The sequence below is a fragment of the Urocitellus parryii genome, chromosome 6, assembly GCF_045843805.1.
Source record: "Urocitellus parryii isolate mUroPar1 chromosome 6, mUroPar1.hap1, whole genome shotgun sequence".
NCBI lineage: Eukaryota > Metazoa > Chordata > Mammalia > Rodentia > Sciuridae > Urocitellus > Urocitellus parryii.
This window is the reverse complement of record NC_135536.1, coordinates 191,468,133-191,490,232: the sequence shown is the minus strand read 5'-3', so window position 1 is coordinate 191,490,232 and position 22,100 is coordinate 191,468,133. Positions and strand designations below refer to the sequence as shown.

The 22,100-nt window shown below is 56.6% G+C and overlaps 1 protein-coding gene across 2 annotated transcripts in view; it reads right to left on the bottom strand.

The window, feature by feature from the left end:
* Atp9a (ATPase phospholipid transporting 9A) overlaps positions 1–22,100 on the bottom strand; it is a 117,789-nt gene that overhangs the window by 20,283 nt on the left and 75,406 nt on the right. For both annotated transcript variants that reach the window (XM_026390931.2, XM_026390932.2), the window contains exons 14-17: positions 20,061–20,273; positions 8,168–8,329; positions 1,262–1,354; positions 27–110 (exon numbers count right to left, since the gene is read on the bottom strand). In XM_026390931.2, coding sequence (XP_026246716.1) covers positions 27–110; positions 1,262–1,354; positions 8,168–8,329; positions 20,061–20,273 — 552 coding nt within the window. The remainder of the gene's footprint in view (positions 1–26; positions 111–1,261; positions 1,355–8,167; positions 8,330–20,060; positions 20,274–22,100) is intronic.

The following is a 22,100-nucleotide window of genomic DNA, read 5'->3' as shown; positions in this document are numbered from 1 at the left end:
TGGGCGGGGCTGCAGGGACAACGCACCTCAAAGTCCTGATACTGCTCCTCTGCTAGCGACTTCTTGGCCACCACCAGCACCCGCAGCCCCTCCCGGGCCATGTTGCCGCACTGCAGAGCAGACAGAGGTCAGCAGGGGCTGTGCTGGGCCCTGGCCCTGAGACCCTGGACACCGAAGTGCCCTGTGTTCCTTCCAAAGGGGACAGGGGAAAAGAAAGCTTCGTGGGGAGGCTGCAGAGGGGAGGCCCACAGGTCAACCCCGGCTCCCACGCAGGCTTTCTGTGACGGGCACGGCATGTTTCAAGACTCAAGTCACCAGGGAGTGCTGGCCGGTGGAGAAACCCAAGAGCTCACTAATCCGGGCACACTTTCCCAGACAACCTCTGGCTGTGCCGTGGCTGCTCCCGTGGGCCCCCCAAATCACGCTGTCAGGTGAAGGCCACTCCGTGGGTTCCACGTGCCGAGCACAACCCTATCTGAAAAACACACCCCGCCCGGGGGGTTTGTCCGTGGGACTGGGCGGCCGAGTGGCACTGGTGTGCCATGCCTACGTGGCATGATGATGTCACTGGACGTCACACAGGGAGTTCCCCTGGAGCTGAGAGAGAACACAGGTGGCCTGGCAGACCTGAGCCTCCTCCCGCTTCTGGCCAACGCCCACCTCGCAAACTGGGACCTGTGGCCCCCAGTGACCCCACGTCCTGGAACTCATGCCCGGCAGTCCCCTGCCCCTAGGGTATGAGCTGGGCCTGTGACAAGGTAGCAAGAGTGAGGGGTGTCACTTGTGGGATTAGGGTGCCAAAGACGGTGACTTCCAGCTCGCCTGCCCTCCTCACTTTGTGAAGCCAGCTGCCAGGCTGCGCACTGCCACAGGGAGAGGCCCGGACGGTGAGGAACAGGGGGCAGCCACCAGCCGGAGAGACCTGAGGCCTTCAGTCCAGCAGCCAAGAAGCCGAGAGCTACCCCAGCCCTCAGTGAGCCCAGCAGCAGGCCCTGCCCGGGTCGAGTCTTCAGGGGAGGCCCCACTGGGTCCCACTGCAGTCTGCAGGAGGCCCCAGGGCAGAGGCCCGGCCGAGCCACACCCAGGTCCCTGACCCACAGACCCCATGAGCAATAAGTGTGTGCTGTTTCCAGCTGCTAAGTCTCAGGGTGGACGGTCACGCAGCCACAACAGAGGGCCAAGACAGAGACCGGCCTCCACACTGGGCGCAGCCTCTCCACACACGCTCCTGAGGCCCAGGGTCACTCGGCGCCACGCTCACCTCTTCCTCCAGCCAGTCATTGTACTGGACGATGCCGGCCATGACAACGTCCGCCCCCTTCATGTAGAAGGTGATTTCTCCCGTCGATTCGTCCTAGAGGGGGCGGAAAGGAATGAGAGCAGGAAAGACACACGGCCTCTGCCCTGAGGCCCGCTGCCCACGGTGGGGGGAGGGCGGACTGAGCGAGCCGGGAGGATGCCAATGTCTGCCACTTGGACGAAGATAAAAAGCAAGAGGGGCCTCGCTTTGGGGCAAAGGCCACAGAAAATAAAACTCAAAGCGCTTGGAAAATCGTTAAATGATAAAAGCAAGATCAAAACAGTGAAGACTCCTGTTTTTAAAGTCGTTACTGCTCCGGGGGAGTGGACGCCCACGCTACTCAACTATTCGATTATTGCAGATCTACCCAGGGAACTGCCAGACGGTCAAACTGCCGTCCAGGGTGCAGCCGGGGGCCCCAGCTCAGCTCTGCTGACCTGACGGGCTGGATTCTCCACAGTGGGGCGGCCTGTGTCCTGCGGGGTGGGCAGCAGCACGCCTGGCCTCTACCCACCACTGGCCAGCAGCAGCCCCGTGGGGATGACAAGGAAGGCCTCTGGACATTAGCAAATGTCCCCGGGTGACAAACAGTCTCAGCCAGTGCTGAGAGCCATTACCAAGTAGGAATGACGCATCGTAATCCTTGCCAGTGTACCCCATGTTAAATGGACTTGCCTTGGAAATTTGCTGCGACCTTGCTTGTGTGTTTGAGAAAGGTGACCCTGCTCAATCACCAGGGTGGATCCAGGATTAGGGTGTATTCCTGCAGGAAATATCTCTGTCCTTGGGTTTAGGGCGTGACAATAGGAGTTTTAGGGAAGTTGAGGTTGAAGATTATTGCTGCTGGGATTAGGGTGTTCCTGCTGCTTGTTCCATTGAGTTCTCGTGAGATTCAAATGGGATTTGGAAATAGCCTCGTGGAGTAGGTGAATTGTGCGGGAGATGAGGATTGCCCCTGAACGTGTGTGGAGGCTGGTGTGAGATCGGGAATAAAGAATTGCTGTTTGAACCTACAAAGCTGTGTGGTGGCTCGTGATTCTGTGCCAAGCCGAGACATTGGCACTTGGCAAGCCAGGAACCACATGTGGGGGGCTCTGCTAAGACATGGTGACCCAGATCTTCCCGCCTTTCTGATGGCGCCGCTGCCCGGCAGGAGGGCTGTGTGCACCTGGGCGAGGGGTTTCTCCTCTCTGCCTCGGCTGAGAGTGCTCACTGCAGGGACCGTCATGGCCCAAACAAGCCGTCCCGCGGGGCACGGGCACCGGCCACATCCAGCCCTCCCGTGCCGGTGCTCCTGACAGGACGGCAGCAGGCCCCTGGCCTCGGTCAGGTGGCAGCGTGCTCCCCATGGGGGCACCTGGCGATGTCCAGGGACGCTGATGGTTGGCACGACTCAGCGAGTGCGGGAGGGCATGGGGTGCTGCTGGATGCCCCACTGGGAGCTCCTGCTTGGAGGCATGTGGCCCGATCCCACCCCGCGCTCTCCTCCAGGACTCCAGACGGGGGAGGCGGGGCCTGGACAGGGCCACTGACTCCTGGGCCTCAATCTTGCTGCCAGGGAAGCCCAAGACAAATCCCCCAAAGCCTTCCCCGAGAACGGACGGCGCCGAAAGGCAGAGCAGGGGTGCAGGCCTCTTCTAAACCAGCTTTCCCGCACCCCATCGGACAGCCTTTAGGGACAGCGCTGACTCACCGAAGTCCCCCCAGGCCACGAGGCTCTGAACATGGAAGCCCGGGAGGCTCCCTTCCCCTCCACCCACAGGGCGCTCACCAACATGGCTGCAGGAAGCCAGGCCCCCCGCCTGGCTTCCTTCACTACACAGAGGCTCCGGGGAGCTGGGACGCGCTGTCCAACGTAAACACATCTCCTCGGTGAGTCATTTCCTCCCGCCCAGTTCATCGCCAGTTTACTCGGTTCCCACGTCGTGGCAGAGCCACGCCGCACACTCAGAGACAGCGGCCTGTGCCGCACGGCAGTGGGGCTCCTCCTCTTCCACCGTGTCCTCCCCGGCACCTGCTCAAAGCCTCGTTCCCCCGGACAACGCCAACAGCACCGGCTCTACCGGCCCGACTCCGCCATTCCACGTGGGAAGCCGGGGACTCGGTGGACAACTTGTACCAACAAAAACCTAGCAGGTGACATGACCATCCTTTGGAAAGACAAGTGTCCCAGAGCCACCAGTTTCTCCCACCTCACCTGCCTGCTGAGGGACAGAGCCCTGGGGGGCGAGGAGAGGCTCCAGGTTCAGCCTACCTTCCCACGTCCAGCGTGCAAGAGGCCGGCAAGAGCAACACTGTGACCGCCCACAGTCGCTAAAGCACGCTGAGAGGTTATAAAGGGACCCCCACTTCCTCACATCGGGAATCGGAGAGTCACCGCCCACGACAGGCACACTGTGTGGCCACATTAGGGGGGGGTGTCTCAGCCTCTGTACAAGTGACGTCCGGAGCCCGGCCGTTCTTCGTTGGGGCTCCTGTGCACCGGAGGACACGGCATCCCCTGGTCTCCACCACTAGAGGCTGGGGCTGTGACTCCCACAGTGTCTCCAGAGATTGTCAAATGAGCCCAGGGTGAGAATGGCCACATCGGAGGAGCACAGAGAGATCTGTGCAGTGTAATGCTGACTTCCACCCAAACCAGAGATACAGGAAGACTCAGAAAGTAAGAAAAAATTAGCAAGATCATAGGTACGCCATTGAAGACCGCCTGCCGAGGTGGACGATCACGGTATTATTTTTTTTAAGTAGTCAAAAATGAGAAACAACCTAAGCACCCAAAATAAAAAAAAAAAATAAAAGTAAATAGCTGGGTGAGGTGGCACACGCCTGTAATCCCAGCAACCCAGGAAGCTGAGGCAGGACGATTCCAAGTTCAAGGCCAGTCTGGGCAACTTAGCAAGGCGCTTCCTCAAAATAAAAAATACAAAGGGCTGGGGACATAGCTGTGAGCCCCTGGGTTCAATTCCCAGTACTGAAAAAAAAAATAAAAAGTGAATGAAATAGCGGTACATTTTCAACAAAGCATCATGCACACACTAAAATCAGATTTTAACGATAAGAGAAAATTTCCTTCCTCTGCATGTGTTTCAACGCGGGGAGGGGAAGCTTGGAAAGACTGATCAAAAGTTCAATGCCAATTTTATAAAAATGTGTGTGGATATTCACAGTCATATATGCTCAGGAAAAAAAAAAAAACCTGAATGGAGGCGAGCCATTCACAGTCCCTTCCCTGCATCGTGACCTGTTCTAAACACCTGCACTGTGAACGCTGGTTCTGAAAGCTCCCAGGCGGTGGGAGCTGCCGTAGGTGAGGCAGACTGGCCACCTGCAGGCACCCCCGCTTCCAGCAAGGCCCCTTCTGCCGTGGGGAGACCCAGGGCCACGTGCCACCTCGTGCAGCGTGACGTGTGTCTGGAACAAGAGTCTCTTACCACCAAACAAAGGGCGGCGTGTCCCGCTCGCCTGTTCTAAGAGAAGTGGGCGTTGGGGACTCTCCGATGATGATTCAGCCCCTGAGTGACCTCAGCAGAGCCCCTGGCCCTAGAACTTAAAAAAAAAAAAAATGCTGGAATGAAATGAGAGCGATTCTGTGGGAGATGATGACTCGGGTTCCTCAGGAAGCCTCACCCACGGGAGCGAGGCTGGGCGCGCCGGGCAGCAGATGTGTGCTCAGGGCAGGCGTGGGCCAGTGGGAAAGCACAGCTGGGTGGGAGAAGAGGCTCCCCCCACCCCAAAGTTGCCAAGGATCAGGTCCCACGTGGTCTGAGAGTTCCCACTGGTACTGGAGATAAAAGTCCCTGAGGATGGGACGTTTCCCATGGCGTCCACACCGTGCGTCTCTGGATCCTCAGCTCAGGCGGAGAGCGCCTGTGACCCCAGCAGTGCAGGGGCAGGGGCCTCCACGGCAGTGCCCAGTGTCCTCCACTCCTGCTGTTCACGCCTCGCGGGTCACCGCCTCAGGACAGGTTGGACCTGGGAACTGGCTTGTGATCATGGACAGAGGCTAAAGCACCGGATGTCACTTCTGATGCTGGGTTGCGGGCGGAAGTGTCTCCCTGCTTGTCCACGTTCCCAGCTGCTCGCCCTGATGGACAGCTGGCTGGGCATGAGCTGAGGGCGGTCCCTGGTCCCCAGTCAGTGAAGAGCTAGGCCTCAGTCTACCCACCCGCAGGGACCTGAATTCTGACAACACCGATCCCATCAGCAGGACCTTAGAGTGAGTGGCCCTGGCCAGCCCCTTGACCGCTCACAGATCCTGACCAGAGGACCCAGCGAAGCTTCGCCCGGCTGCCTGGCCCACAGAGACTAGCAGGGACTGCACAGGTCATTGTTTCCACCCACTGAAGGTGGTGTCACCTGCAAGGCAGCCATGCCTAACTGACCCAACAAGGCTGCAGGTGCCCCTGAGCTTTGGGGCCCACCTCCTGGCACACCATATCCCTGGGTCCTAGAGGAAAAGAGCACCAGCTTGGAGCCAGACGGCCTGGGCTTGGATCCCTGCTGGCGCAGCCCAGCTGCATGACCTCGGGTGGTTCCTCAGCCCTCCACACCTCAGCTTCCTGCTCTGTCGACCGTCAATCATAAATGGTGCCTGCTCTGCTACACGACGGTGAGAAGCAGGTGAGGTAGCTGACCATGACATCACTTGGAACAGCCATGGGCGCACGGCAAGCCTTGGTTAACTGTCACCTGCGTTACTGCTGGTGACTCTCCTACTACTGTGGCTACACACCTCTCCTGCCGTTGACCCCAGGCTCTCGGCCACCTGGGAACTGACCACGAACACTGTTGGGAGCGTAAGTGGGCTAGAGAGAGCTGAGCTGTTTGCTTTGCTTTGTTTTGTTTTAAATATCCTTTTCCCTGACCACCCCCCAAAAAACAAGTGGGGATGCACGCTTGTATGTCTGCCCTGCCCTGCGCATGTGCTGTGTGTCAATGGAAAGTAGGTTGAAAATCTAAAACAGCACAGCAAATGACACTGCTGACTGGTCACCATGCTTCCCACTCTGGGATCGCATGAACTGAAAAACGCCAGGTTTAGTCGCAGCAAGGGGGCCAAGAGCAGTCGGAGGAAATCACAGTCTCTTTGGCAAATGGTTCTGGATCAACTGGGTATTCACATGCAAAAGAGTGAAGCCCCTACCTCACACCATGTGTAAAAGTTAACTCAAAACGGACTCCAATGACCCCATTAGCTAAAATTATAAGATTCCCCAAAGAAAACACAGGCAGGGGTGAATCTCCACGACTTTGGAGTTGGCAATGGATTCCTGGATGTGACACTAAAGCCAACAGCAGCAACGAGAACAGATAACCTCAACTTCACGGAGATGGGAAACTTTGGTGCATAAAAGGACATTATAAGAAAGTGAAAAAGACAACCTGTAAAAGGAGAGATTTGCAAATTATCTATCTTATAAAGGTCTAACATCCAGAAATATATAAAGAACCCTTACAAAATCAACAAGAGGACAACCCAACTAAAAACTAGGCAAAGGACTTGAAAAGACATTCTTGGAAGATACAGATATGGCCAAAAACTCATGAAAAGGTGCTCAGTGCCATTAATCATTAGGAAAATGCAGATCAAAACCATGATGCAATACCTCTGCATAACCCTAAGGACGGACATAATCAAAACACGTTAAAAATTTTAAGTAATAAGTGCCGGCAAGAATGTGAAGAAAATGGAAACTTAATATATTGCTGGTGGGAAAATAAATTGGTTCAACATTTTAGAAAACAATTTGGCAGTTCCTCAGAAGACTAAAGAGAGAGTTACCCAGCCACCAAGTAACCGACCTGCCTCACTCCACAGTGTCAATCCCCAAACCCCCAAACAGGCTCTCATCCTCGTCCCTGAACAATCCCAGCAGCACTATTCACAATGGCCAGTGGTCAAACAACTCCAGAGTCCATCAGTGGGTGGACACATTAGCAAAATATGGTACAGGCCATGCACCCCTCACCCCAAACAAATGCTCCCAACCCCAAAATTTGTTGAGCACCAACATGACGCTGCAAGTGGAAAATTCCACAAGTGTCCTGAGGCAAGTTGTGATCAAACACAAGTGCACTGGAAACACTGTAGAAAATGACCTGGGCCTACGTGTGCAAGGTGCATAGGAAACAGATGAATTTCACACTTAGACCCAAGGCTCCCCTCCAGGGTATCTCGTTACCTCCGTGCAAATATTCCAAAATCCAAGAAAAGAAACCTGAAATCCAAAACCCTTCTGGTCTCAGCGTTTAGGATAAGGATAATGTCCAACCCAAACGTGTGGCGATGGAATACGGTCAGCCGTAAGGAGAAGTGAAACTCGGACACACGCCACGGCGGGGCCACCTGGGAAACACGCTCCAGGAAAGAAGCCGGTGACCACAGGCCACGGTGACCAATTCCATTCACATGAAACGCCAGGAACAGGTAAGTCCCCGGGACAGAAAGCAGAGCGGTGGCTGCCAGGAGCCAGGATGGGCGAGGGGCTGCTTTTGTAGATGATGAAGATTTGACACATTTCGAGACCTGACCACATTAGGGACTTGTGCAACACCAGGAAGGTCTAAACACCACGGAATCAATCGCTCACCTTAAGATGGCTCTCTGAGTCGAACCTCAACACGTGTGTATCAAATCAAACAAAATAGAAGGGATCACGTGTCACCAGGAACTGCCCACCTACGGGCATCGGAACCTCCCATCCCTGCAGCCCGGCCGGGCTGAGCGGAGGCCTGGAGTGGGCCCCGTGAACGGGACCTCTTTCTGCTCAGAAGACACCTTCCGTGTCGGTCTGGGCGGCAGACACCACCCTGAGGAGGGCTGGAAAGGCCTGGGGCCACGGGGCTGGCGTGCGGGGCGGGACTCACCCTGACGATGATGCCCATGCGCTTGCTCTCGTAGGTGAAGGGGAAGATCTGCAGGATGGTGAAGTTCAGGATCTGGTCGCCAGGGGTCCTCAGCTGCATGGAAGACTGGTCTCGGCCCACCAGGGTCAAGCCCACGCTCTCCGTCCACTGGACCAGGGCCACCTAAACACGACAGACGCACACGCATGTGAACACCCAGGCACAAGGAAGGGCAGGGACAGGTGACGGACACGCAGTCACTGCACCTGGGGACAGCAAGGGCCTCGGCCCAAGGGGCTGCCGCCCATGACAGTGTCTGTACCAGGGGGTCTGCGGGGGCCCATGCTCACAGTTGACCCTCTGGAAGGTCACGTGGTCCTTCAGACCCCAAAGCAGGTCGCACACCACAGGCACGGCCCTGAGGGACCACACCACCTCTCTGGAAGGATCTGCACCAAGCCCAGCAAGCCCCAGGAGGGCCAGGTACTGCGGCATTTCAGCCCGTGCCCTCCCCAGGGAGGATGGGCAGGGTTCTCAGCAGGGCACTGCTGCTGCCAGGGGACATGGCTATCATAACTGGGAAGGGGTGCTGGTGGCCAGAGAGGCAGGTCACAACCATCTGAAGGACACGGGATGGGACCACAGCAGGTCACACTGCAGGGAGTCGATGGCAGGAGGCTAAGCAATGGGTCCCCACAGACAAGGACACCAAGATGAGAAGCCCAAGGTGATGGGAGCAGAGACGTGGCAGAGGCCAAGGCCAGGTGAGCCCCGGACCTGCCTGTGGCAAAGTCCCCCCACTACAACACTCTGTTCCCAGCGGGGCCTTGACACAGCCTCAGCCAGGTGACCGCGTCCTGCAGATGAACGGAGAGGCTGGGTGGGGCCAGGCCAACAGGATCCCAGCCCCAGCCCCAGGGGACAGCCGCCTCTGTGTCACACTGGTGGAACAGGCGGCCCTGCGGGAATGCGGCCCAGGATGGCCGGAGCTTCCAGTTTCTCAAGAAAAACCTGAGATCTGGACTAGTCCTGAGATGTCCTGACATTCAAATGTAAGCCACTGGTTTTCACGTCTTGAGAGTCCACAAAGAAATTAAAACACGTCTGCTGAGCAGGGGGCCTGGGGACTCCCGGAGAAGGAGGAGAGGGAAGAGGAGAGGGAGGAGGAGAGGGTGGGGAGGGGCCGGAGGTGGGGGCGCCCTGCACGGGAGGGAGGATGAACAGTGTATGCAGGGTCCCCCCAGAGAGGGGGACCTGCTCACTCCTGGGAGGTGGGAAGGGCCAGCTCCGTGGTGAGAGGGACAAAGAGACCCAGCAGACCTGGGCCGGCCGCTGTGATGGGCTGAGACAGGACCCTCTGCGAGGTCTAGCTGAGCCTGACGAGACCACAGGAGAGTGCTAATCTCACGGGCCTGCATCAGGGTCCGGGCCCCTGACACACGTCCCCAGTGGGGCCACCCCAGCCCACGGTCACCATTGGAGGATTGATGGGAGGTAGAGTGGCAGAGGAATGGCCCCAAAGCAGCCCTGGTCCCCAGAACCTGTGAATGTGACCTGGCAGGACTTTGCAGATGTGACCAGGAGGAGGCCCTGAGAGGGTGAGATCACCCCAGGGGACCCAGGTGTCCCCATGTGATCCCACGAGTCCTGCAGGGGAGCCCTTTGGGCCTGTGGCCAGAGATGTGAGAGGAGGAGGTGGGGGTGGGGGACACCGCGGATCTTGCACAGGGAGGAAGGGGCCATCAACCGGGAATGTGGACCGACTGGGGAGCCCCAGGAGGAAGGACTCGACCACCCCAGAGCCCACAGCGGCAACGTGGTCCCGTGGACACCTGATCCCATCCCTGGGAGACTCCTGTGGACCTCTGACCTACGGCTGAGAGAGAGCAGCTTTGCTTCATTTTAAGATATCACTTGTTACCATAGCAACAGGAAATAAGCAGAGGATGGACGGCTTCTTAATGTTCAAGCCAAGAAGCCGACTTTGTAGTCAGATCTAAGCCCTAAAACACGGTGTCTTAAAAAAAAAAAAAAAGTCTCTCCTGCCGCTTTCTTCTTACAGTTTAATCTTTAGGGGAAAAATAAAAAGGCAGGTGTTTGGGGAGGGTTGAGCTGGGAAAGGGGCTATTCCGCAGGCCTTGGTCACAGGGGAGATTTAATAAGCCCGTCATGAACACGTCCAAAGTGAAGCTGGGCGCGAGGCACACACCTGTGATCTAAGCAAACCAGGAGGCTGAGGCAGGAGGATTGCTGGTTTGAGGCCAGCCTAGGCAACTTAGTGAGATCCTACCTCAAAATAAAATTGAAAAAATAAATAAATGAAAGGGGGACTGGGAATGTCGCTCAGCAGTTTGCCTCTGGGTTTGATCCTAATACCAGAAAAGAAAAGAAAAAAAAGACAAAAGAAAACCTGGTAGGTGGGAAGTACACTCAATACCTACCCCACCACCCACCTGGCTGGGCCACCCAGGTGCCAGCATGTGGGTCATCTCCTCTTGTGACTGGGAGCTGCACCCCAGCCGCTGCCCAGGACTGGACGGCACAAAGCTGGCCAGGAAGAGAGCAAAACTCCAAAATGAAGTGCAGAAATGAAGTGCAGAGTGCATGGACCACGTCTCACCTTTGCACCAACGAGTAGCTGAAAACTGTGAGCCCGCTCTGGCAACCAGGATGCCTCTGTGTCACGTTCTCCGGGCCTGAGACCGTCCTAGCCACCACCTCTGCATGGCTGGGAGGCAGAGAGGGTGGCTTCTCCCGGGGATGGCCTACCCCCCGGCACTGCCCCCCTCCAGCGCGGTGTCCCTTTCACCAAGAGAGCACTGCGAAGCCCTGGGAGAGGGTCACCCCCAGCTCCTTGTTTCTGGAACCCCTGGGACGCGTGTGGCCGACCCGCTGCACCTCAAGGACCTAAGCTGGAGCTCACAACAGGCCCCAACCCCAACACCACTGTCCCCCGTGCCCCGACCAGGCCTCTGAGAAACAGGGGCTCAGGAGACTGCTCCCCACGGCCCGTCCTTCCCACGGCCTGTCCTTCCTCCCCACGGCCCAGGCTGGCTGCGCTCGGATCTTTGGTTTTGTTTCTGTTGCTGACATCGAGGGTGCTCACATGGCAGGAAGTCATTTTCAAGACTTTCCCGTCTTATTGAATAATGAATTAACTGGGATTGAACAGCTTTCAATTTTGACCCATAGACGATGCCATGACACTGACCTCCACCTTTCAGAGAAAGGTCTGATCAGGTCTCTCTCTCCTTTCCATCTTTCTTTTTGCTACTGCTCTGCATAAGCCTTTGAAGCCCTGTTTGCCGACTGCTCACCTAGCCACAGGTCCCCCAGACCGGTGCAAGAGGAAATGCTGAGTTACAGGTCCAAGAACTCAAAACAGACAAATGTCCCTGAGGAAGAGTGGTTAGAACTGGATGCAACTTTTAAAAATATAGATATTTATTTTTTAGTTGTAGATGGACACAACACCTTTATTTATTTATTTTTATGTGGTGCTGAGGCTCAAACCCAGGGCCTCGCACGTGCTAGACGAGTGCTCTACTGCTGAGCCCCAGCCCCAGCCCCTGTATGGACTTTTGACGGTGCTTTCTTCCATAGCAAGCCCCTCAATGGAGTTCCGGAACCTCGGTGTCCCCTTCAGTCCTCTCCTGAGCCCTGCAGGGGACAGTTCACGCCCCACTTCCTGCTCCCAATGCAACACAGTCAGTGTTCATTTAAACCTACTCTCTAACCAAACACATAAAGCCCCCAGAGCCCTGGGGGGTAAGACGGGGTACTCCGTGGAGCTGAGGTGCTCACAGGGATCATCCCACAGCACCTGACTGGGAAGATTTCAGGGCCTGAGCCTCCGTGTCCTGAACCTGGGTCAAGGTCTTGCGGGGCCTCAGGACAGAACTGGGGGTCAGAGCAGTAGCAGGCACAACAGCTTCAGGACCATGAATGGCACAGGAATCCGCGAGATGGGAACGAGACCAGGAACTGGAGCAGCCCGGGCGGAGGACCTCGTGTCGGGTTCTGCTGTGTGTTCTGCTCTGGGTCCAAGGAGGATGTAAAAGGGCAGAGCCCACTGTTCTCGCTCCTAACACGCCATCTCAAGAACTCGGGCCAGAAGCCACCTGTGAAAGGGCTTTTCATCATCTGTGGTTGGCCATGAACTACCCAGGACAAGATTCACTGATTTTTCTTTGAGCCTGGGGCAGCGCACTGGGCAGCCTCACACGCTTGTCAGAAGCAGGGTATGCCCTTGTCACAGGAGCATGTAGGAGACGCGAGTCTGATGTCTGATTCAAGGGCTCTCTGGTGCCTTCGACAGGACAGACACTCAGACACGCGGAGGAGCCGGGTGGTCCTGGTCCAGCCTCAGTTCTCTAACTCCATAAATCTACCCACGGGTCTAAGGATTTCTTTCCTGAACAAGGAAACACATTTGACCGTGTGATGGACAGTGGCTGCAGGTTCAGACACCCACAGGGATGAGCAGGTGGCAGACAGGAGCGGGGCAGGCATGTGGGGCTGGGGGAAACTGAAGCGGTGGACACCCAGCCGCAGACACCCAGCCGTAGAGTCAACCACCACCAGGTGGAAGACGGGCCACTATTTCCCGATCTGACCTGTCCCAAGAGGAGCTATTTTTTTAAAAAAAATACATAAAGTGATTTCAAATCACTGCTTTAAGAAAAGGTCTTAAAGACACCACAGAGCAAACAAAAACAGGCTTCTCAGGTAAGGTGGCAGGGGAGGTAATAGCAGAGGCAAGGCCACCTGGGTCCAAGTCTCCGGTACCTGAAATCCGCCTCTCAGCTCTGATAAATGACACTTGGAAAGAAAGGATGGTGTTGTGGCCACAGACACCTCGGTATTTAGAAATGACTCTGTTTAAGTCACTGGGATGAGACTGGCATCCCAGACCCATGGGTGACCTAATATCCAGGGCGACTTAACTGACGGTTTTCCTACGATGTCCCCCAAACACTTCCGGTCCTGCTTCAAACAGCCCCACTCCCTCGTGACCGACCAGAACCCCACGCCAAGCTCCTGCCTCCGCTCAGGGTCTCCAAGTCCCGACCTCTGTTCTCTGAGCCACAGCGGCACGGCCCTGAAAGGGTGCAGCTCACCTCCACCCTGCATCCTTCTCACTCAGTGCTCCAAGCCCAGTGGTGACGTGTCAGGGTGCTGTCACTGTCCCCAGGCCTGGAGATGAACGCAAGCATTCAGGGGAGCTGCACACAGCTACACTCACCGAGAGCAACGTGGCCGCCACAGGCCTGGCTGCCCACCTGCTCTCTGCAGGGCTCCGGTCTCCCAGGTGGGGGCTTTTGTTTTTGTGCTGGTGATGGAACGGGGGCCTCACACCAGCCCAGCCAGTGCCCTGCCACTGAGCCACGCCCCCGCCTCCCCGAGGTTCTACACTGGAGCTCAGCAACTCGGGGAAGAAGGTCCAGAACGCCGGGCACCTTTCACACACCACCAGAGAGGCGCAGGGGGCTAACCTGGACGCCAGGGCGTGATTATTATCAGGCTTTATCTGGGATGTTCCCAGTTGGCACCTCCTGATGATCAGCCCAGGAGACAGAATGGCCCGTGGTGACGCTAAGCCACAGAGTGCAGCACAGCTGTTAAATCCTCCTGGCGGGCACCGCATCTTGTGGGAGCGAAACCGACGTCTGGCTCGGAGCAGTCGCTGCTGACGCCTCCGGCCACCCACCCACAAGGACGGGAACATCCCTGCCAACCGCTTCAAGGGCCTTTTTGGCAAAAAAGAAACGTGCAGCCTCATGGCGGGCCTGGGTGGGGCAGGGGAGACGGGGTGCTGCACAGTGAGAAGCTGGGCGGCACCGTGGCCTCCGTTCCCACCACGGATTCGGCCTGGAGAGCGATGAGCACAGACCCTGGGCTCCCTGTGTGCGCCAGGCCAAGATATGGGGCCGCTCAGAACACCCAGGGCTCGCTCCCTGCCGTGCACAGCAGTGATCGAGCGTGGGAGCGTGGTGAGGAGGCTGGCTGAGTGTGAGCTCCAGGAGGCCGTCCCCCTGGGGTCTACCAATCAGCAGGTCCTCCCCAATGTCATAAATGCCACCAAAATCACAGACAAGCTGGGCTGCAGTCCATAAGTCACGGGAGCTGTCACATTCAGGCCACGTGTGCCAACACTGGGGACAGACTCTACGAAGGACAGACTGGCTGTTCAATCAGCTCCAGAACCAGAAGTGAACCAGAACCCCCTCCCCCCTCGCTTCCTCCTCCCCACCCTGACTTTCCTTTCATGTGGCAAACGTGCGGCTCTGTGGTCCGGAATGCCAGAAGCTGTCGCCATGGGTTGGTCAGTGTGCAGCGCCCCCAGCTGGACACGTGCAGACACAGCTGCAGCCACGTTTTTATTTAATGTGAAGCTTTTCTGTTTCCACGGAGGCAGTTTCTGGTACTCCTATGCAATATTTATCAGGTTTTTTTTTTTTTTAATTGTAAAAAGAGAATCAAGTCACTGTCAGTACTGAAAAAGGATTTAGGCATGTGGACCCCTGACCTCCGGAGCTCCAGGGCTGTAGATTGGTGTTAGGATCCATTGGTGGCCAGTTTTTAACTGAACTCAGTGCATTTAAAAAAAAAAAAAAAAAACAAGACAAGGAGAACCCCTGAGCACACAGCAGGGAGACCACGCCTGGTGCACAGCATGAATGCTGGCCCATCGGTCAGCCGTTCCCCTCTGGGAACACAAGAGGGTGACAGAAACCGCCTCCCACTGCTTGGTCCTAGTAGAGACTCCATGACTCGCCTGTCTTGAGGTCACCTGCATCCCATAGCACCACCTGGGGGCAGGCTGGGAGGGTCACTGTGGGGGACACAGGGTCTGGCAAGGGACACAGCAGCCCTTGTTCCCAGCACCCGCTCAGCATCTGGTAGAGGCCTGGGTGACCCCAGTGGGAGCCGTTCAGGGCTCCATTTGCCTAGAAAAAGATGACTGCTACCGAGGAGGCTGCCACTGTCCAACTTACCTTGGGGAAACCGGGGGACTGGCTCACCTGGTGCCGTGGAGCCTCCTAACGCTTTCAATACACGACTAGGATCCACTGATTTGCCCACTGGCCTTGGGTTTTCAATTCGACGAGCACTCTAAGTGTAGCTACTAGAATAAAGTCTCTAAACTACCTGAAAAAGCTCCTCCTATACCGACATGGCTGCTGAAAAGCAATAATGCACCATGTGACTAAGGGAACTGACAGGGACAGACGTGGAACGATACCAGGTCCAGGTGACATCAGCCCTTAACCAAGATGCACAGAACTAGAAGCGCTTCCAGTTTTAGATTTTGGAATATTTACACATTCCTGATGAGACATCTTGAGGATGAGACCAAGTCTAAACAGGAAATTCATACTCACACTGACAAAGGTGCTTTTTGTTTTTTTTTTTTTTGGGGGGGGGGTACTGGGATTGAACTCAAGGGCACTCAACCACTGGGTCACATCCCCAGCCGCTTTTGTATTTTATTTGCAGACAGGGTCTCACTGAGTTGCTTAGCACCTCCCTGTTGCTGAGGCTGGCTCTGAATTCTCAATCCTCCTGCCTCAGCCTCCCAAACCGTTGGGATTACAGACCCGTGCCACCGCATGCAGTTAGCCAAAGGTAATTTTACAGAACATTTTTAGTGCCCCTTTGTTGTGACTATGACCTGTCATCTGAGTGTGCAATTCTGTACTGACCTTAAGAATGCTCCTCGGCCAACTTCCATTTCACCTGCAGAGTGAGCACGATCATGGTGAGCCTAGGTTCTGAGAGGTCCACGGCCCAGGGCCAGCACAGAGTGGGTGCTCCACGGCCAGTCATTTCCTACTACTGCCCGCACCCGTTCTGGCCCCCACTCTGGTCTTCAACGAGGACCCTGAGGTCGGTGGTACTAGCCCCTCTGTACCCACAAGGAGCTGAGGTGCAACAGGTGGTCTTCCTAAAATCACACAGCGGAGGGGCCAGAACGGGGAAGTTAAAGAGGCCAGTGATGGCTCCCGGGAGCACGAGGGCCGCACGAGGGCCGGTCCAGCACGTGTCAGCGCAAGGGAGAGCCTTGAGACGTTGGCTTTGGCTTATGTCACTGAGAGGCTACAGGAACCCACAACAAACACCTAGCGACACTCCAGCCTCCACAGAGGTCACCGGCAACAGCACCCCCCACACCGACAGGTTACTAAGGCAAGGTCCCCAGCTGCATCTCGACGCTGTGATTGTAAAGTATTGGAATGATGAAAGGGTGGGGGAACTTCAGTGTGTGCAAAGAATCTCTCCGACATTCGTCCCCGTGGAGCCGCAGAGCAAGAGACCTGGGAGAGGAGGCCCTGATGCGGGGACCTTGAGAGGTCTCTGCACCCTGCGTCACAGCCTGAGGAAGCCACTTGGAACGTCTGACATACTACCTAGAACTCGGAACTCGTTGCTCTGAAACCGCTGAGCTCTGCAGGGCACGGCCCGATGTGACCCGAGGGTGTCATTCGACAAAACCCTGCCAGTCCACACACATGTGACATGGGGTCACACCCAGCAGGTGCATGTCCACACACACGCATGCCCACACTGTCTACCTCTACCTAGGTACACGGACACACTACACAACTGCACGGGGTGGGGAGGGGTCGTCTCACAAGGGTGAGCACTGCAGGTCAGTTTTATTAACTCCTTTTGGAATCTGTGATTTCCGCATTTTCTGTAGTGAACACTAGGGATTTAGAAGCTTTACAGAGCCGCGTTTACCAGGAGTTCACAGAGCAGCGCCCCTTGACCTGGCACCCCGAGAAGCAGTGTTTTTAATGTCACATCTCCACCTTGCACCCCCAGTGCCCCCAACCCTGCCACAAGCCCTGAAGTGTCAGAGGCTGCCTGTCTGGGACCCGCCTGCTCCACCCTGGAGGGAGTTTTCCTGGGAGCCAGCATCGCAGCAAGGAGGGCCAGCGCCCCTCGGGCTGTCATCTATGGATGAGTAGAGACCCTTCAGGGCTTCCAAAGCCGAATGTGCACAGGAAACAAATTGGGGAAATCCTGCTTTCTGTTAGAGGAAACGGATCCTCCCCCAACTGGTAGGAATTACGCCAGCGGCTCAGCAGCACAGGGAACGCTGGTTTCCCTGCGCTCTGCGTCCCCTGACCCCGCCACCGCTGGCCAGGTTTTATTGATATTGAATTTCAAAGGTGCAATGCCAGCCCCAGCCCAGCCCAGGCGGAATCCTGCAGGGATCTGGAAACACTGCGGCCTTCTGAAAGAGGCCACTTGAACGAGATCTGGCCCCCACTGGGTCACGTGACGTATTTCTATAAACACGCTGGTATTTTGCCAGATTCTTTGAAAGAAGTCAGAAGGCAGAAAATTCCTAGCGGCTGCCCCCTCTGTGGGATTACGGCTGCCCATTTCCTCATCTGTATTCTCACACGTTCCTCCATAGCCATGAAATAACGAATAGATAATGACGAGGGGGCGGTGAACACACAGCCACAGCCACCAACAGGGTGGTGGTGCTGGACTCCGGGAGGTCACCAGAGACAAAGGAGAATGGCTCTGTTTGTTGTTTGTTCAATCGTGACTCGGAATCTTAGAAAAACAAGAGGAATCTGCAGCGAAGCACCATTAACGGACAGAAGAGATAAAGCGCTATTCACGCCCCGGGACAAGAAGCCCAGGAGCACAAAGCTCTCCACGGAAGATTTACCCTTCTGGAAAAACCTCTGCACGGCCCGAAAACAAACGTATCAGAGTTCAGTGGGGACAGCGCAGGGTGGACAGGCGGAAGGACCTCGGAGAGATGCGTATCAGCGGCGCCCACAGGCACAGGGCTGCTGAGGTCCTCCTCAGTGCAGAGCCCATCAGAAGCCGCAGGCTCCAGGAACCACCACGGACACGGTCCTCGTTCACAGCTGAATCTCCTCAGCTGGGTAGCACGCGCAAGGCCCTGGATTCCATCCCAGGACCGCAAACAAATAAGTCAATCCCATGACATTCCTCGGTATCTGCTCCCACTCCCAATGGGCAAAACAAGACCCAACAGAACAATCCCCAGGAGCCTCAAGAAGTTACCAAGATAAAGCAAAAAGTGCCTGGTCACGAGCTGCAGGCCCGGCGGTCAGCAGACCACCCCTCCTGACCCCTCCCCTCTGCACACACTCCCAGCTCACAAGTCGGGGGGTCGGGCAACATTTTTCTCTCCTAAAAAGCCTGGTTCAAATGTCAACGGTCACGGGTGAACTGGGCTCTATGGCTGGAGCCACCCAACCCGCACCCAGGAGTCTGCAAGGAGGAGTCTCCGAGATGACAAATTCCGACACCTGAGGACGGGGAGGGCTCATCCCAGTCCCCTTTCCCAGCTTCGAAAAGGCCCTCGTGTGCCCTCTCCAACAGGCTCCCAGATGCTGCAGATTAGCCCAGACTTTCAGGCGCTTCCTCACTCAGTGAAGCCCCCTTCCCAGAGGGAAGGGAAGAGAACCGGAGTCCTCCAGCACGGGTAGAAGAAGAAAATGGCTTTTTTAAAAATCTGGAAACCCTGGCAATTGGTATCATGAGCCTTAAAAATACCCAATCAGACCACCAGGGTTCCTGCCTGCCTGCCTACCAACGTCCCCAACAGCCCTATGGTGGGTCCTAGGGTTCAGGGACACAGAAGCAGAGCCAGGAGCGGCCTCCCACGGGTGAGGCTGGGACTCCAGGATTCGGGTGCTCTATGCCTCGCTACTCCAGGGACATGGGCTGCTGATGCAAGGACTCCGTGTGATGAGCCCTCCGTACCTGTTCCATGACGAGCCCCATCGCACCACTTCTAGAAATGTTACGTCAAGTGTGCTCGCCGCAAGACGCTTCTAAACACAGTTGCTAAACATGAGGACCAACCCAGACACAGCGCTACACGCCTGTGCCCTGGCGACTCAGTAAGACCCTGCCTCACAATAAAAGATAAAATGGGCTGGGGATGTGGCTCAGTGAGTGCAGGCCTGCACTCAGCCCCCAGTACCCAAATAAATGAGTAATGGAAATGAATATCAGGTCTAACCGGGTTCCAAGGACATGAGCACAGATAAAGACGTTAAGGCGCACACGCAGCCGCCCTGAAGTGCTGTTGACCATGTTTGAGAAAATTGGCAAAGATAAGAAATCAGTAAGTGAAAAAAAAGTGGACACAAAACCACGTCTATATGAGAAGTCCCATCTCACAAGGGCAGCTGGGTGTACACGAAAAGACTGGACGGCCCGTTCAAACCCTGGCCCTGCCCCCCGGGGCTGCGGCCACCAGACCGGCTGGCGAGGGAGATGGCGAACAGCCCTGCAGACAAGACCTCAGTGGAGTGATCACAGGAAATGCCACCAGGAGCAGAAGGCGCCAGCATCAGGGGCTCCTGACAGCGGGCACCCAGCAAGACAGAGCCGCAGTGCACAGCCCACAGTCCCCAGAGGGCACTTCCGAGGGGGCCGCTGTGACCTGAACACTCACAGAGCCAGTACCTGGAGGGGCAATGGGCCCCTCTTCCTCTTCATTTTTTCCAAAATATTCTGTTATTTTTTCACACTGAACAAAAATTGTTCCTACTGCTGGGCACAGTGGCCCACGCCTGTAATCCCAGTGGCTGGGGAGGCTGAGAGGGGAGGACTGCGAGTTCAAAGCCAGCCTCAGCAAAAGGGAGGCCCTACGCAACTCGGTGAGACCCCGTCTCTAAATAAAACTCAAAATAGGTCTGGGGACGTGGCTCAGTGGTCGAGTGCCCCTGAGCTCAATCCCTGGTACCAAAACATTTTTAAAAATTTGCTCCTATTATCAAAATCAAAGTTTTCTTGGAAAGAGAAAGGAAACGGGGAAGAAGCAGCCCCAGGTGTTGAAAGCAGTGTCACAGACATCTGCGCTCCCGGCGACAGGGACGGAGCCGGCCTCTGCGCCGGCCGTTACCTCGTCGGGGCTGGACGCCTGGTACACGCGGCAGGAGTCCTCGTACTGCTTCTCGGCCTCGGCCTGGTCGGTCACGCCGTTGGACTCGTACACGGGCGTCACGTTGTGGCAGAGGGCGATGGCCTTCACGGCCTCGTGCACGCGGCTGCTCATGGTGCGCCGGACCTTGGTGGTGACGGTGGGACCCTTCTGAGCTGGCGGCTCCTGCGACTGCTGCAGGGAAGAGAAGCAAATGAGGACAGGGAGCCTGCGCACGGCCACCGCTTCAGCCCGCGTGACCCAGGGGACGAGGACACCTCGCTTCCAGGAACCTGATCTTTTAACTTCAGCAAAAGACAAACATGAAGAGGGGGAAATGACACCCTAATAAAAGAACGTCACGCTGCCTAGGGACACTGTGAGCCTGTCTTCTGGGGACGGTGCCAGGGGTGTCACGGCGAGGACTCTGTGGCACTGAAGGGGGTCCTGGCCTGGGGGGCAGGGCTTCTTCACCAGGCACCACCTACAGGTGGGCTGGGCCAGTCGCTGCTGTGGGGCACCCTGTCCCTAAGGACGTTGGCGAGCGTGGCAGACCACCAGCTACCACTGGTGACGGGAGGACCAAAGTGGGTCACCAAGGGTCCAGTGGGGGACGAAACCATCCTCAGTGTAGAGCAATTGCTTTAAATGTGCCCCCTCTGGGGTGTGCAGTGGAAGGTGACGACTTCAGCGGGTGACAACCGAGCCACAGTGGGGTGACCCTGGGCTGGCCCCCCAAGGCGTATCAGTAACAGCAGAAGCAAACCTGGGGGGGACCTCACTGCTGGTGGGACCTCGCCCCACGCTGGCCTAGGCTCTAAGCCTGCCTGAGGGGCAGCCCCAGGCTCCCTCCCACCCCTCCCACCTCTCAGCCCTCGCTGCGGGGGTGGGGGCAGGAAGTGGGTCCAGTCTTGGGAAAGTGGTCCCAGATCAGGGAACAAGACCCACAGTCCTGGGTCTTGTCCTCGGGAGGGGGTCGTGGGCAGCCGTGGTGTGGCTCTCTGGGCCTCAGTGTTCTAAAGGGGAGAGGGGAGGCTGGCGGGCCTGTCTCACACAGCCCCACACCCAGCCTAGGAACGCCTGCAGGGGGCTCAGCACCAAGCGTGGGAGAGGGGGGGACGGCAGCACACAGCCCCCTCCCACCCATGTGACACACCAGGTGCCCCCTCGGCCTGCCTTTGAAGGAAGGGCTCTACTGCCTCACAGTAGAATAACAAGTATGGGGCTGGGGTGCAGCTGGGTGCTAGACGGGGTGCCCTGCCTGAGAGAGGTCCTGGGGCCCACCGGCACCAAAACAAAAAGATTAAGACCCCTGGGGGAGACCACTTGATTTGTTTTGTTTTAGTGCCAGGAATTGAACCCTGGGGGCTCTACCACGGAACTACATCCTTAGCCCTTGATACTTTTTGAGACAAGGTCTTGCTAAATTGCTGAGGCTGGCCTTACACTTGTGATCCTCCTGCCTCAGCCTCCCGAGTCTCTGGGATTACAGGCCTGTGCCACCATGCCCAGCCAAGACCACTTGTTAATGAGATGCCTTCCCGTGGCTCACGGAGCCCCCAGCCAGCTTCCCACCATCCTGGGTCATCTGCTCCAGCCACACCGGCCTTTCTGTTCTTTGACCTCCCACAGCTCTTCCCGCCTCGGGCCTTGAGCACTGCTGTGGCCTCTGCCTGGATCCATGCCCCAGGGTTCTGCAATAACTCGGATGTCACCTTCTCAGAGAGTCCCTGGGTGACCTGCCTTTCCACTGCAAGTCACTCACCAAGCACCCTGTGTGTCATTGCCCACGACTGGCTTCTTGTGCCTGAGGATTCCCTCTTCCATCCCACTGAAGGAACAGAGAGCTTGTCCCTGAGAGCTACTCACCACTGTGTCCCTGGTACCCAGGGCCTGGCATGCAACAGGCACTGGCTGAATGAATGAACAAGTTCACAGTCTATATTCCTGAGGTAGGGACAGGGAATGCTCAACCAGCATGGACTTTTCCCCATTTCTCCAGGAGAGAGAAACATGAAATTG